The following is a 16,836-nucleotide window of genomic DNA, read 5'->3' as shown; positions in this document are numbered from 1 at the left end:
CCTCCCCTCTGCCTTCCCCCTTTCTCCCCCCTTTTGTTTTCCCTCTCTTTCCCCTCCCCTGCCCTCATGACCTGCCCATCTCCTCCCTCTGGTCCCCCACCTCCTTCCCTTTATTCCCTGGTCCACTGCCCTCTCCTACTGGATTCCTTCTCAAGCCCTTTGCCTCTTCCACCTATCACCTCCCAGCTTCTCACGTCACTCCCTTTCATCCCCCTCCCTCCCCCACCCACCTACCTTCCCCCCTCACCTGGACTCACCTGTCACCTGCCTGCATGTGCTCCTCCCCTCCCCCGACCTTCTTATTCTGGCCTCTGCCCTCTTCCTCTCCAGTCCTGATGCAGGGTCTTGACCTGAAGTGTCGACTGATTATTTCCCTCCACAGACGCTGCCTGACCTGCTGAGCTCCCCCAGCACTGTGTGTGTGTTGCTGTAGAGGAGGTTCACTGGATGTGGCCTGGGATGGAGTGTTTCAGTTCTGAGAAGCAGCAGCAGAGGCTGGGTTTGTTTCCCCTGTAGCGGTGTGAGCCATACACAGGGCAGACAGGAAGGAACTTTTCCCCATGGCAGAGGTGTCTAAAACTAGAGGGGGTGGGTTTAGGTTTACAGGGGATCTGAAGAGGAGCTTGTCACACAGAGGGTGGTGGGAATCCTGCCCTCACTGCCCCAGGGGTGGAGGCAGAGGCTGCCACATTGATGCAGCATCCCGATATTGCCACGGCATAAAAGGTTAACGATTAAGTGAGATCAATGTAGATGGATAGCAGAGGGTCAGCATTGACGTGATGGGCCAAAGGGCCTGTTTCTGTGCTGCCCGGGTCTCTGACTGCAGATAAAGATGGTGATCAACAGACGGCAGTCCCGGGATCGGAGTCCGACAGCGAAAAGGATCAGACACGCTGGTCAACACACTGGGGGGTGGATGGATTCATTCGTCTCCACAGTTCCACGGCGAGCAATCAGACCAAGGTCTGTGGCAAGGGACATCCATTTCCAAACCTGACAGAGGGCCAGGCAGGCTCCGTATGTGGGAGCCGTGTGTGTGCGCAGAGTGTGTTTGTGTGTGTGTGCGCGCGTGTGCACACACACGCTGGTCCCAGCTGTCCTACAAAGATGCTGGTGCTTTCCTCTGTCAAAGCAGCAACAGGGGGGTCCCAGGTGCCTGCCTGGTTCACCATTGGCTCTGCCGACAGAAGGGCTCAGAATTAACCTGGCTTAGTGAAAGTCCAGTCTGTTCCGAGTGTTTTCCCCTCCAGGGACCAGGTTATTTACCAACAGCTGGAGCAACAGGGGTGGGCTGCTGAGGGCCTGTCACACACATGCAGTGTGTAGGAGGGTGTCAGCCTCAGGAGCGTTTCCCTCCCACACCAGTTTGTGGACACAATTCACCACCAGGAGGAGGGTTCAAAGTTTAAACAACTTCACAGTATTCACGATGGCCCCTTGGTCCCAGTCTGAGCGGCAGCCTTGCCCAACTGCACTGCACCCCACACCCCACCCCGGGACATCGGGAATGTAGGTACCCATCAGACCGGGGGAACTGAGTGCGTTCAGGACAGTGCTGTGTACACACAGATGTAGAGAGGTTACAACATGGAGTCTGGATGTCCCCCACCTGCCCTCAGGACCAGGAGACTGGGGGGATCGGTGGGGGCCAGTGGGGAGGTCAGGGGATCAGTACACGGAGGGCACCTCTTCAGGGGTTGGCAGTGGTCGGGGTCAGATGTGGGACAGGTGAACAGCAGGGTGAGAGCTCAGGCAGGGGTGGAGGGGGTCAGTAGAGGATTCGATGGGCCGAAAGGCCTGTTTCCGTGCCGTGTGACTCCATGACGATCAGGTTGTCCAAAGGGTGAAGGGGTCCTGGCGGCGTCAGGTGCCGAGGGAGCAACAAGGAGGACCTGCAGGGGAAGAGGGAGACACCTTCAGTCGGGGCAACCAGCAGCAGTGGGGTCACTGGGGCCTCAGCTGGGGGGGGGGGGGGATTGAGGGATGGGGAACAAGAGAGGGGGGAGGGGAGGGGAGGTGGGAAAGGGGAAGATTGGGGTGCAGGGAGGTGGGAAGAGGGGAAAGGAGGAAGAGGGGAAGGGGAGGGGGAGGGGGAAATGGGAGGGGGGAAGCAGGAAGGTGGGGGGGCAAACACTGGGGGACACAAGCGACTGCAGACACATCGCTCCAGGAAATTGCCCACAGCAGTCAGCCCCGGCGGGGAGCACCGACCTGAGCCACACTCTGCGTCCCATCTCACCCACACTGCCCGCCACCCTCACACCCACCCACTCACATCCCACACCCGCTGTAGTAGGAGAGCACATGGCTGTCACGTGACAGTAACAACACTGACCCCGCTGGCCGGAGGACAGCATTGCTCCTCGGATCGGAAGTGACACCACTGTCAATCAAGGTGTGGCTCCACCCCACCCCACCCATCAGGTGTGGGCATAGGGATTGGCTTTGGAGAAGCACCTTTGTTCCTGAACCTGCCTGACCTCCAAACCATTGGCCTGTCTATATCACCTGGCCAGGCTCCACCCAGCCTCCCAGCACTATAAAGAGTGTTGCAACCCCCTGGTCTCCTTCTTTTGTCTGCCCCAGGAGTAGTGAAACCACGCTGCAGAGACCACTGGTAAGAGTGTGCACCACCATGTGGTTTGGGAGCGTCTTAGTCAGATTCCAGAGAGTGTTAGGGCCAGTGCTTGTTTGGGTCAAGGTATTCAGGCATTGAAGTGTTCATCCCTTGATAAGCTGTACCCTGTTTAGTGTGTGTGTGTGTCTGTTCCCATTCATTCTGTCCCCGCATTTGTCTTTGTGATTAAACTACTTTTAAAATCCAAAGCCTGTGTCCAGAGTCCTCTATCTTTGAGAGACCAAAAGAACCTTTTCACACAACATTTGGCGCTGCGATCAGGGTCTTGAAGATCTTGGCTGGACACAGACACGGGAGAATGTTTTGGAACTGGGGGTATGAGGCTAGCACAGATACAGAGGAGAGAATCCCTGGGTCGACAGATGAGAGTGAGGGATTTGGGAGCTTGGCTAGTATGCTGGCAGACCACGGTAAGCCAGTGGACTGGGCTGAGCGGTTAGATCCATGTAGTGAGAAACTGGGACACCAAGTGGTGGGCCTCCTCCAGCAGACAGGGTTCCCTAGTGCCAAAGGGAGTCCGAGGGGTGCTCACTGGCTCCTGGCATCCCTCCTGAGGTGCCAGGTCAAGATTACTGGCCAGTTGCAGGATACCTGCCTACAGAGGGAAAAAGAGATAGAGACCCTCTGGCAACGATGTTGCACACTGCAGGACAAACTGCCCAGACTCGGGCCAATGCCCTCAAGGTCCAGGGCACCGAGGTCATCTGCCGACTGATCCAGGCACAGCAGGCACAAGCTGCCCAGCCAGACCCACTTAAAATTTGAGCCCTGGCACTGCGTGGTGATGGGCTGGATGCATAGCTGGGGGATGGGGATATATGGATGGATACGGACGAGGAGGGGGCGCCCAAAGTGCAGGGCCCCTTCACACCCGCCCGCCACCCTGTGGCTCGACCTGTCTGAACACGGTCCCAGGTCCAGCCCACAAGGGAGGGGAACAGGGATGAGGTCGCCCCAGGGGAAAATACATGGAGACCCTCCGAGGTCACGGAGACCCGAGATTTCTCCATCAAGGAGCTAACCCAGCTGGCGGACCAGTACCGCCAGCAGCCGGGCAAACACCTGGCCATGTGGCTGCTCTGACTGGGATGAGGAGGCCTCCAACGTGAGCCTCTCCCACCAGGAGGCGAGCGCCCTGGGGAGCCTGTCCAACCAACAAAGCATTAACAATGCCATGCGGGTGCCACCGGGGAAGACTGGGAACAATGTTGTGCTGTGGAACCGGGTAGTGACTGCGGTAAGGACCCAGTACCCTACCCTCCTTGAATGGGGTTTGTACGGGCGACCCCAGTGGAGTACGGTCAGTGAGGGCACCAGGGTCACTAGGGAATGGGCGCTAGTGACAGGTGTTTATGAGAGGGCCGGTGACCTGGAGCTCTTAGAAAACACCACAGCAACCGGCGCGTTAGCAGGTTACCTGGTCGCCACCGCGCACCCCAAGTTGAGACCAGTGGTCCTGCTCCTCATGGAACCAATTAGTGGGAAGACTGTGTGGGACGCCATCACCCTCCTGGATGGGTTGGAGTATATGAAGCGAGGGGCACCCGCCCAGGTCCGCAGAGTGGAGACGAGGGCTGGGGCCGTGACCCCCCATCACACGTACAAGCAGCTCTGTTGCGCACAGGGGTGGACCGCGCTAGCATAGGCGGGGTCCTGACTTCCGCTCTCCAAGTGTGCTGGGAGGAGCTTTGTGTTGGGGGGGGGGGGGGGAAGCCCAGCTGTGGGAAGACCCAGAGCCAACCCGGCTCCAAGCCCGACTCAGGGGACGTCCCCAACAGCTGGACCACGTGGGCTGCCCATGCAGATACTGATGCTGCCTCTGCCTCTGCCCCTCCCCTGCGCTCATGGCTCAGCTTCGGGACCTGTTGATGTCCCATTTCCACTAACAGGAAGCCTCACCCACGGAATGGCAGGCCCCTAGCCCCCTCCCATAGGATGGAGGCCAGGGTCCCCAGCGTGCCCGCTCCATCACCCTTCCACGCCCGGGGGACCTGACGCCACACATACCCGTAGCGATACACTGGGGGAAGGGAAACGTGCAGAGGTGGATGGCACTCGTTGACATGGGTGCCCAGCGCACCATCGTACCGGGGAACTCCGCTATTTGGAAGGGGCCGCAGATGCAGATAGAGGGGTTGGGGTTTCCCTTTTGCCCGCGAAGGATTCAAGGTCCTCATGGTCATCGGGAACCAACCTCCCCAAACCGTGGCCGTTTTAATTGCAGACTCACCCAAATGTATACTGGGGACAAATGTCATAAAGGGACAGTCCCTACACGCCAACCTAGGCAAGTTTACCTTTCGGGTCGCCCGAGCCACGGTGGTAGTCAGGGCGGCCAAATGGGAACCGGTTGTCGTCCCCCCTCCCCCCAAGGTCATCTGCAGTTGGCAGTATAGGGTACCGGGGGACACCAAGATATCACAGAGGCTGTCCAAGCCTTGCTGCGGGAGAGAATCATTAGGCCCACAGCCCCCCCTTTTAAGAGACCTGTCTGGCCCGTCCGTAAAAAGAACAGGACCTGGCGTATGACGATGGACTGCCAGCACTTAAACAAGGCTCCCCCCTCGTTTCCGCAGTACCCGATATAGCCACCCTCATGGACAATATCTCAGGGCGCCCAGACAAACCATGGTATGCCATTGTGGATTTGGCCAATGCCTTTTTCTCCGTCCCCCCTTCATGACACCCCCCAGGACCAGTTTGCGTTCACCTGGGACAGGAGCCATTTAAACATTTACCACAAGGGTGCATCTATAGTCCAATGATATGCCATGGCTTAATCGCACGGGACCTGCAAACCATTCAACTCCCCAGGGGGAGGTCACCACCCATTACATTGATGACGTACTCCTGTAAGGACATTGAGGCCATTGTTGCAGAAGCCCTTGACATGGTAATATCCTCTCTCAGAGTGGGGCTGGGCCATTAATATGGAAAAGGTGCAAGGACCAGCCCAGGATGTATTGTTCCTAGGGATCCATTGGCACGCAGGCAGGAGAGACATTCCTGAATCTGCACAGAACAAGATTTTAAATTTTGCTGTTCCCACTAACAAGACCGACGCACAGAGGCTCGTGGGCCTCCTTGGCTACTGGCGGCAGCATATTCCCCACCTCACTATGCTCCTGAGACCCCTCCATAGGGTTTCTCAGAAAATGGCCACCTTTTCCTGGGGGCCTGAACAGCAGGCTGCCTTTGAGACAGCAAAGCAAGCTGTGGAGCAAGCCCTGCCCCTTGCCCCCCAGCAGGAAGGGGTCCCCTTTGAATTACAGGTCTCCAGTAGTGAGTCGGTTGCTGAATGGAGCCTCTGGCATAAGGCCCAGGGCACAGAGTCCCGCTCAGCTTCTGGACCAAGTCATTGCCTGAGGCCGCTGCTCGCTACAGCCCATTCGAGCGTCAGCTGCTGGCCGATTACATGGCGCTCCTCGCAACCGAGCACCAAACTGGTACCGACCCCATGATTCTTCACCCCCACCTGCCCATAATGCGATGGGTCAAGTCCCCTGACTCCACTCACAAAGAGGGCCGAGCCCAGAGGTCCTCGGTAGTGAAGTGGAAGTGGTAAACCACAGGCCGGGCTGGAAGGGGTCAGCCGCCTCCATGAAGAGGTCATTTCCTTCCCCCAGTCCCAGGAACCACTCCCAGACATACCCGAGATCGCGCCCTCCCCCATATCCTGGGGCCAACCTTTCGACTCCCTTGACCCCGAACAGAGACTGCACGACTGGTTCACAGACAGCTCCAGATGCTGGGAAAACGGGAAACAACATTGGAAAGCGGCGGCACTTCATCCCGCCACGGGGAAAACATTAACAGAAGAGGGAGCGGGAGGATCCATTCAATTGGCTGAGCTAGTGGCAGTAGCACTCACTTTACAGGACACCACCGGGCCAGTCCACATCTATACTGATGGTGTGGGTAGCACAGTGGCATGAAGCAGGGTGGGAAATTCACAGACGCCCCCTCTGGGGGCAGGAACACTGGTGCTATATTTGGGACCAAGCCGCCCAAAGACACATATCAGTCCACCACATGGATGCCCATACACAAAATAATACCCAAGAGGCCATCCGTAATGCCGCTGTGGACCAGGCTGCCCAAATATGCTGCGCTACTGTTTCCCCAGATGGGTCTGACCTCAGTGCCCTAGCCGCATGGGCACACCATAAGAGCAGTAACCTAGGGGCTGACGGTATGCGATGCTGGGCAGAACAGTTCAGGGTCGCCTTCACAGTGGATCAGTGCAAGACCACTGTCATTAACTGCCCCATCTGCCACCAGGTAAAACCACGAGGCCGGCCGGCGGGGCCACCGGGTCACATTCGCCGCAGCACGGGAGCGGGTCACGTGTGGCAGATAGACTATATTGGACCGCTCCCACACCACAATAAAAAGCAATATGCCCTGACGATGGTGGATAGATACTCGGGTGTCCTGGTGGCGGTGCCCTGTGAGAGGGCCGACCAGAACAGCACCATCAAAGGATTGCAGCACCTCCCCTCCATCTATGGAGTCCCATCGGAGGTGCAATCCGATCAGGGCTCACACTTCGCGGGGGTTGAGGTACAGAACTGGGCGGCGAAGGCAGGGATCTCATGGCTGTTCCATATCCCCTACCATCCCCAGGCATCGAGCCTGATAGAAAGAATGAATGGCCTGCTGAAAGAAACAGTATGCACGCTAATGCCTTCCCGCACACTGCAGGGGTGGTCGGGCGTGCTACAGCAGGCCGTCGACCAGCTGAACACATGGCCCACTGGCCAAGGGGGGTCTCCATTATCCAGCCATCTGGAACACTCCCCACCACCTGACTTGCGAGACCCCGAACCTCCCGGGACCGAGGAGTCCGGGAGGGTCTGGGTCCGACAGCCACAAGGCCCCCTGCAGAAGGGAGAAGTCATTACGTGCAGTCCCGGGGACACTCGGTGGGTTGCGATTCCAGGTCGAATTAACCTGTCCTGTCTTCATACCCAACACCTGACCCGCCGGGAATGAGATTGTTCCCCCCCCCACTACAGGATGATGGCACTGCTGCACCCCCTCCTCCTGCTGACCGTGATGATTGACATCGAGATGTCTGCTCAACCTTTCCTCGAAATTACCCACGAATCCGCCAGCACCTTGAATATATGGAACTGTTGAATATATCGAACAGTTGGATCTACCTCCGAACCCCAGCACACGGGATACGTGTCAGAATGAACTGTTTACATGGACCCATTTTTTCTCTGTTGCACCTGTCAGGTTCGGTATATCGGTGTTCTGGGGGGGGGGGGGTGGAGGTAGATGGCAGTCCCCCATCACTGCACATTCCTTCCAAAGATTCCGAGTGGGGTGGGTGTTTCAGAAGCTGGTATTTCCCTTCATACAATTTGACCTCCACGCGAGTCCTGACCCTCAGAGCATTTCCACAGTCACTGAGTACGCCGAGGGAATGCTGGTGTAGACTCCAGAATGAGCAGTTCCACCTTTTCAGTTGGCCATTGTGAGTTTGAGCGAGACTGGTATCCGGGTGCCTCCACGACCACTGCCGATGGTGCCGCTAAGCTGGGGCTCCCTAAACTCCGAACGGGACCCACTGGATTTGCAGCTACATTACCTACCTGTGGCTCCCCACGGGCTGGTACAGTTGCTGTTTCCCAGTGTTTGTGGTGCCCCGAACCCATGCTCGATGAACAGGGGGAGCACCTGGCATAAAGCGGGTACAGGGACAGCAGGGCCATCGCAGATCGGAGAGGTTCTAGACGATAGCCTGCCCCCCCACCCCACCCCCCCCCCCCCCCCGTATTGCACAGCCAGACTGTCCCATGAGAAACAACGATGGCAGTGGAGCTGGCTGCCATTAGGCTGGTAGCCCAGTAGAATCAGACAGCCTTGGATGCTCCACCCGCTGCGGATGGTGGTACACGTGTGGTGATTACTAAGGAGTACTGCACTCTTATCTCTGATAAACCCAGCAACCCCTCCAACCTGGCTGCTCACTTCAGGGGCTCGGCGGCCAAAACTCAGAACCAAGGGACCAGCGCCTCCAGCACGACACCTTATGGGGACACAGGTGGCCGTTTGGGTCACTGGGGGATGTTGGGCAACTGTCACCCACTGGCCACTGCCCTCGTTTTAGTTGTTATAGTTTTTTGTGTATTCTGCTACCATTGACGCACATTTCTTGACCTTAGTTGTAGCTCTCCCCTTGATTGGCAGGTGATCTAACTTCCAAGGGGTGGAATGTAGTAGAGCACATGGCTGTCAAGTGACAGTAACAACACTGACCCTGCTGGCCAGAGGACAGCATTGCTCCTCGGATCGGAAGTGACATCACTGTCAATCAAGGTGTGGCTCCACCCCACCCATCAGGCGTGGGCATAGGGATTGGCTTTGGAAAAGCACCTTTGTTCCTGAACCTGCCTGACCATTGGCCGTGGCAGGCACCTTTGTCCTTGACCTCCAAACCATTGGCCTGTCTAAAATCATCTTGCCAGGCTCCACACAGCCCCCCAGCACTATAAAGAGTGTTGCAACCCCCTGGTCTCCCTCTTTCGACTGCCCCAAGAGTAGTGAAACCATGCTGCAGAGACCACTGGTAAGAGTGTGCACCACCACGTGGTTTGGGAGCGTCTTAGTCAGACTCCAGGGAGTGTTAGGGCCAATGCTTGTTTGGGTCAGGGTATTCAGGCATTGAAGTGTTCATCCCTTGATAAGCTGTACCCTGTTTATTGTGTGTAAATGTGAGTATCTCATCCTCATTGCCATCCCCCCTCACGTTCGTGGTCCCGTCTGTGTGAGTGTGTGAGTGTGTGTGTACCAGTGGGCATCCCCCCTTGACCACATATCCAGTGGGCAGTGTCAGAGCAGGCAGCGGAGTGAGAGGGAGCAGAGTGGTCAAGCTTTGGCTTAAGGGGCTTCGGCGTAAAGGGGTGAGGCAGGTGAGTAGCTGGTAGGCAGGTAAAGGTAAGGTTTCACCTGTTATCTGTGATAAATATTTAAGTAGGAAAAACTAGGGGAAGATAAAAGAATTAGTTCAGATGGAGGACATGGTGGTGTGCTGCAGCTGCTTGATGTGGGAGCTAGTGGACCTTGCTGCGGTCCACGATGGCCACATCTGCAGTAAGTGCTGGAGGCTGGAGGAACTTCGACTCAAAATTGATGAGCTGGAGCTGCAGCTTCAAACACTGCGAAGCATCAGGGAGGGAGGGAGTTTTGTAGATACTGTACATCAGGAGACAGTCACCCCCCCCCCCCCCCCCCCTTAGAGCAGGTACTTCTGGGGTCCAGGAAGCAGATAGAAGGGTGACTGTCAGGGGAGAGAAAAGGAAAAAGAAAACGAAGAGGCAGATAGAGCAGAGGAGCCCGGAGGCTGTTCCCCTCAGTAACAGGTTTTCCGCTTTGGAAGCTGTTGGGATCAAGCAGCAGTAGCCAGGTCTATGGCACGGGGACCAGTCCTGCTGCTCAGAAGGGAAGGGAGGAGAAGAGGAAGGCAGCAGTGATGGGGGACTCGATAGTCAGGGAAACAGATAGGAGGTTCTGTGGCAGTGAGCATGAATCCCAGGTTTGTTGCCTCCCAGGTACCAAGGTCTGGAATGTCTCTGATCGGGTCCACAGGATTCTAGAGCGGGAGGGAGAACAGCCAGAAGTCGTGGTTCATGTTGGTACCAACAACAGGTGGGAAGAGGGATGAGGTCCTGAAAATTGAGTTTAGTGAGCTAGGCAGAAGGCTGAAGGACAGGACCTCGAGGGTAGCAATCTCGGGATTGCTGCCAGTGTCATGCGATAGTGAAGGTAGGAATAGGAGGAGATGGCAGATAAATGCGTGGCTGAGAAGTTGGTGCAGGAGGGAAGGTTTTAGATTTTTGGATCATTGGGATCTCTTCTGGGGAAGGTGGGACCTGTACAGAGAGGACGGGTTACACCTGAATCCGAGCGGGGCCAATATCCTTGTGGCCAGGTTTGCTAGGGTAGTTCAGGGAGCGTTTAAACTAGATTGCGAGGGGGAAGGGAACTGGAGGAGTAGGTCAGAGGAAGAAGGGGATGGGGAAAAGTCAGATCTGACAGGTAGAGAGGCTTTGAGGAAGGAGAAGCAGAGTACAGGCTATAAAAGTAGTAAGGTGGATGGGCAAGAAGCATCAGGAATAAGGGTGATGAACTGAGAACTTGGATAAGTACATGGGACTATGATATCGTGGCTCTTGCAGAGACATGGCTGACGTCAGGGCAGGAATGGATATTGAATATTCCTGGTTTTCAGGGTTTTAAAAGGGATAGGGGGGGGAAGAGGAGGAGGGGTGGCGATACTGGTCAGGGACACTGTTACAGCTGCAGAAAGGGTAGATAATGTAGAAGGATCCTCTATGAGTCAATATGGGTGGAAGTTAGGAACAAGAAAGGAGCAGTTACCCTCCTGGGAGTATTCTATAGGCCCCCCGATAGCAGTAGGGATACTGAGGGGCAGATTGGGAGACAGTTTTTGGAGAGATGCGAAAATAACAGGGTTATTATAATGGGAGACTTCAACTATCCAGATATTGATTGGCACCTACTTAGTGCCAAAGGTTTAGGCAGGGCGCAGTTTGTTAAGTGTGTCCAAGACAGATTCCTGATGCAGTACGTTGACAGGCCGACTAGAGGGAACACCATCTTAGAGCTAGTTTTAGGTAATGAACCAGGTCAGGTGACAGATCTATCAGTGGGTGAGCATTTGGGGGACAGTGACCATTGCTCCATAACCTTTAGAATTGTCATGGACAGGGATAGGAGCAAAGAGGATGGGAAAATATTTAATTGGGGAAAGGTGAATTATGAGGCTATAAGGCAAGAACTTGGGAGTGTAAATCGGGGTGACATTCTTGAGGGGAAATGTACTATGGAGAGGTGTTCAGGGATCTTTTGCAGGATGTTAGGGATAAATTTGTCCCGGTGAGGCAGAGAAGGAATGGCAGGGTGAAGGAACCGTGGGTGACGAGAGAGGTGGAACAACTAGTTAGGAAGAAGAAGGCAGCATACATAAGGTGTAAGCAGCAAGGATCAGACTGGGTTCATGAGGAATGTAGAATAGCAAGGAAGGAACTTAAGAAGGGGCTGAGGAGAGCGAGAAGGGGACATGAAAAGGCTTTGGCGAATAGGGTTAAGGAGAATCCCAAGGCTTTTTTCTCGTACGTGAAGAGCAGAAGGATGACGAGAGTAAAGGTAGGTCCGATTAAAGAAAAAGGTGGGAGGATGTGCCTGGAAGCTGTGGAAGTGGGTGAGGTTCTCAATGAATACTTCTCTTCAGTATTCACCAAGGAGAGGGGTCTTGATGATGCTGAGAACAGTCTAGGTGAGGGTAATGTTCTAGAGTATGTAGATATCAAGAGAGGATGTGTTGGAGTTGTTAGAAAATATTAGGACAGATAAGTCCCTGGGGCCTGACGGAATATTCCCCAGGCTGCTTCATGAGGCGAGGGAGGAGATTGCTGAACCGTTGGTTAGGATCTTTGAGTCCTTGTTGTCCACGGGGGTGGTACCGGAGGATTGGAGGGTGGTGAATGTTGTCCCCTTATTCAAAAAAGGTAGTAGGGATAGTCCAGGGAATTACAGACCACTGAGCCTTATGTCTGTGGTGGGTAAACTGTTGGAAAGGATTCTCAGAGAAACAATCTATGAGCATTTGGAGAAACATGGACTGATTAGGGACAGCCAGCATGGCTTTGTGAAGGGAAGATCTTGCCTCACAAGCCTGATAGGGTTCTTTGAGGAGGTGACCAGGAAGATTGATGAGGGTAGTGCAGTGGATGTGGTCTACATGGATTTTAGTAAGGCGTTTGATAAGGTTCCGCATGGTAGGCTTCTTCAGAAAGTCAGAGGCCAAGGGATCCGGGGAAGCTTGGCTGTGTGGATTCAGTATTGGCTTGCCTGTAGAAAGCAGAGGGTTGTGGTGGAGGGAGTGCATTCGGATTGGAGGGCTGTGACTAGTGGTGTCCCACAGGGATCGGTTCTGGGACCTCTACTTTTTGTGATATTTATTAACAACTTAGATGTGGGGGTGGAAGGGTGGGTTATCAAGTTTGCAGATGACACAAAGATTTGTGGTGTTGTGGATAGTGTGGAGGGCTGTTGAAGCTTGCAGAAGGATATTGATAGGATGCAGAGCTGGGCTGACAAGTGGCAGATGGAGTTCAATCCAGAGAAGTGTGAGGTCATACACTTTGGAAGGACAAACTCCAAGGCAGAGTACAAGGTAAATGGCAGGATTCTGGGCAGTGTGGAGGAGCAGAGGGATCTGGGGGTTCATATTCACAGATCACTGAAAGTTGCCTCACAGGTGGATAGGGTAGTTAAGAAAGCTTATGGGATGTTAGCTTTCATAAGTCGTGGGATCGAGTTTAAGAGCCACGAGGTAATGATGCAGCTCTACAAAACTCTGGTTAGACCACACTTAGAGTACTGTGTCCAGTTCTGGTCGCCTCAGTATAGGAAGGATGTGGAGGCATTGGAAAGGGTGCAGAGGAGATTTACCAGGATGCTGCCTGGATTAGAGAGTATGGATTATGAGGAGAGACTAAAGGAGCTAGGGCTGTTCTCATTGGAGAGAAGGAGGATGAGGGGAGACATGATAGAGGTATAGAAAATATTAAGAGGAATAGATAGAGTATACAGCCAGCGCCTCTTTCCCAGGGCACCAATGCTCAAAACAAGGGGACATAGCTTTAAGGTATTGGGTGGGAAGTTCAAGGGAGATGTCAGAGGGAGGTTTTTCACCCAGAGAGTGTTTGGTGCATGGAATGCGCTGCCTGGGGTGGTGGTGGAGGCTGATACATTGGACAAGTTCAAGAGATTGTTAGATAAGCATATGGAAGAATTCAAGATAGAGGGATATGTGGGAGGAAGGGGTTAGATAGTCTTAGGTGTGGTTTGAAGGTCAGCACAACATGGTGGGCCGAAGGGCCTGTATTGTGCTGTATTGTTCTATGGTATCTCATCCTCGTTGCAATTCCCCTCTCACGTTCACGGTCTCCTGCGTGTGTGTGAGTGCATCTGTTCTCATCCATCCTGTCCCCGCGTTTGCCTTTGTGATTAAACTACATTTAAAATCCAAAGCCTGTGTCCAGAGCCCTCTATCTTTAAGAGACAAAAAGCACCTTTTCACACAACACCCGCACACTCCGTCCCGCACACCCGCACACTCCGTCCCGCACACCCTCACCACCAGCCGCCTCCTGCCTCACGTGGGACCCCTTGCAGCAGAGGATCACTTCACACACACGGCACCGGTTCACACACACACATGCATATCACCAGTTCAAATGCCTGGCACCAATTCACACGTACACACAAGCATGCAACAGTTCACATGCACACACACGGCACCAGTTCACATGCACACACACGGCACCAGTTCATACACTGCAATGGTCGAACATTTCACTACCTGGCACGCTGTGCCCTTTCTAAAAGACCCAACCACTTGTGCCAGCCACCAGCTCCCACACTCTGCTCTAACACTCCACCAGCTCAAATTCTGTACCTAACCAGCTGGCTGTCATTTCACAGCTGGACAGACAGTTTTGCAAATTTACCATCAAACTGTAGGAACCGCAAGTCCTCCAGAGTCTCGAACCGAAACGTCGACAACTCCTATCCCCCCCACAGATGCTGTTCGACCCGCTGAGTTCCTCCGGCAGACTGCTTCTTGCTCCAGGAGACCTGTGCCTTGACCACGGTGTAGATCCAGCACACACCGAGACCTCTTTCTCACCTCTGAGTCACGTACTTACTGTCACCACTGCTTCCCTCCCGTGGCTGGGGTGAGACCAATGGTGCGGGACGGGACGTGCCAGTGAACAGGTTGCTCTTCCACAGTTTGGCACTCGCCTGCCGACCTGCCGGCACCTATAGACTGGTGTCCTGCAGTCTGTCAGACTGCCCCAGAGCCTGCCGCCTCCTCTCGATACCCTCCAGGATCTTCTTTCGGGGCCCTAAAGGGATTTTTATGCTTTTCAAATCTTCATCGGAGCAAAGTGAGAGCGCGTCCAGGTCAATCTTCTCCCTTTTAAATATTGGTACAAACTCGAACATGCAGAGGGAGGCCAGGAATGTTTCCAGGGGACTTGTCTCTGGCTCCAGGTCATCGTCCAGACCCAGCTCCACGTCCTCCCAGGGCAGCTCGGCAGCACTCTCCTCCTGCAGACTCTGGGCACTGCCGATACTGTCAAGGCTGATGGATCGCCGGAGTCGGCTGCGCAGCCTGACACCCGAACTCTTCACCCCGTCCGTGTTGTCAGCCTCCCCACCGCTGTGTCCCACCCCGAAGAGGCCGCCGCTGATGTAGTTCCTGCGGAAGACCATGGTGCCCAGGCCTGGCCGGTTGAAGAGCGACTCATGACCCGAGTCAGTACTGACTTCAGAGAAGGCGGTGTCGCCGTGCAGACCCGGGTCACTGGCAGCATGCGACGCTGTGTCCTCCTCTCTCGCGAACATGTCCCGCACATTACACCGCACCCGCTCCTTCGGGTGGACAGAGCTCCCTTGTTTGACAAACATCACGTCGTTATTGAGCTGGAGGCCGGAGAGGGAACGGACACTCTTCCGCCCATCCTCGTAGATCTTGAAGCTCCCATCCACTTGCTTCTTCCTTTCTAATTTCTTCTGGATCTTGGTCTTGCCCTTGGTGGTGGCGGTGAGGGTAGCCTGTGAGTAAGGCACTGCCGTCACCAGGGAGAGACGCTGCAGCTGGCGACTCAGCGAGCTGCTGGACATGCTGCTGAAGCTCACGGCGTCCGAGCAGTCCAGCTCCTTCTTGTACCTCTTCTCCATTCTCTGCTGGTGCCTCTTCTGCAGCTTTGCACACTCCTTGATGCGCTTCTCAGCATCTCGGAAGGCTCTTTGCTTTAGCTTACTGACCATTTTGGGGTTCAGAGTGGTTTGCTTGGCAGCAATGGAGTCTAGGTAGCGGATGCATTCCATGTGGTTCTTCATGGCTGCCATGTCCAGGGGCGTGTGGTAGTCATTGTCCAGGCACCAGATGTTTGCCCCAAACGACACCAGAAAGGAGAGGACGTCCAGGTGGCCATTGGCCGCTGCTAGGTGTAGAGCTGTGTTTCCCCAAATGTCACACTTGTCAGGATCACCACTGAAAAGGCACAAGACACACCATTTTACCACGGTCTTCACAACAGACAAAAAAAAACTTGTGGCAATCGTGATTCAACAGGTTGTGGCAAAATAGACGGTAGGTCCCTGGGGAGTGTTGTGAAACAGAGAAACCCAGTTGTACAAGTACATGGTTCCCTGAAAGTGGCGCTGCAGGTAGACAGGGTGGTGAAGAAGGCTTCTGGCACGCTGGCCTTCATCAGTCAGGGCACTGAGTATAGAAGTTGGGATGTTATGTTGCAGTTGTGCAGGACATTGGTGAGGCTGCATTTGGGATATGGTGTTCAGTTTTGGTCACCTGCTATAGGAAAGATGCCATGAAGCTGGAAAGAGTGCAGAGGAGATTTACAAGTCTTCCCAAGGTCCAAGGATACACCAAGTCAGGCCCACAGGTGCTGCCCAACTGAATATACTGTCAGACCATCAGTACCTCCTCTTTTGTAATGTGGATATGTTCCAAACATCACTACTCATCTCCCTTAATCCCTCAGCTTGCATGACCCTCACCACAGTGAATACAGAGGAGATATATCCATCTGTGATCCCACCCGTCCCTTGTGCTCCACACTTAGACAGCCACATTGATCTTTCAGGGGCCCTGTTCTCTCCCTAGTTTTGCTCTTAAAAATACTTGAAGAATCTCTTAGGATCTCTCCTTTACCTTATCTGCTAAGGATATCTCATCAGAACAGAAAGCAAGCATGCTACATCATGGTGTTATACATACAAGGAGTGCAGTGGGCATTTCTGGGACACTAGGGTTTAGAATGACTAAGTATGTATCATAGGCGAGTATTTAAAAGGCTGCATGTGTAACTGGAGAGGGTTTGGTCACAGTGCACTGCGCCAGGGTTATGTAACAACTTTGCAAGAATAGCCATTCTCTCAGCCTGTGATCCCAGTTATTTCAGCAAGGTGTTTGTACTTCCTTAAAAACAGCAGTCCTGTACCTTAAACTTCAGAATCCTCCCCAAGGTCAGAGCCCATAGATATGTCGGCAAATATCAGACATGCAATTAAAATCGGGTTATTGAGCTGGGGGATTTCAATCTTCCAAACAGTAACTGGGACTG

General features: G+C 54.2%; 1 protein-coding gene across 1 annotated transcript in view; it reads right to left on the bottom strand.

Annotated features, from left to right (window-relative positions):
• Positions 1-253: 253 nt before the first annotated feature.
• The window catches only part of ush1ga (Usher syndrome 1Ga (autosomal recessive)), a 53,001-nt gene continuing 36,418 nt past the window's right edge, over positions 254-16,836 (bottom strand). The window contains exons 2-3 of the mRNA XM_052032714.1: positions 14,191-15,743; positions 254-1,895 (exon numbers count right to left, since the gene is read on the bottom strand). Coding sequence (XP_051888674.1) covers positions 14,504-15,743 — 1,240 coding nt within the window. The 3' untranslated portion in view covers positions 254-1,895; positions 14,191-14,503. The remainder of the gene's footprint in view (positions 1,896-14,190; positions 15,744-16,836) is intronic.

This window comes from Pristis pectinata, chromosome 18, assembly GCF_009764475.1.
Source record: "Pristis pectinata isolate sPriPec2 chromosome 18, sPriPec2.1.pri, whole genome shotgun sequence".
Classification (NCBI taxonomy): Eukaryota; Metazoa; Chordata; class Chondrichthyes; order Rhinopristiformes; family Pristidae; genus Pristis; species Pristis pectinata.
Note: the sequence above shows the minus strand (reverse complement) of the source record. Positions and strands in the feature narration are given on the sequence as shown.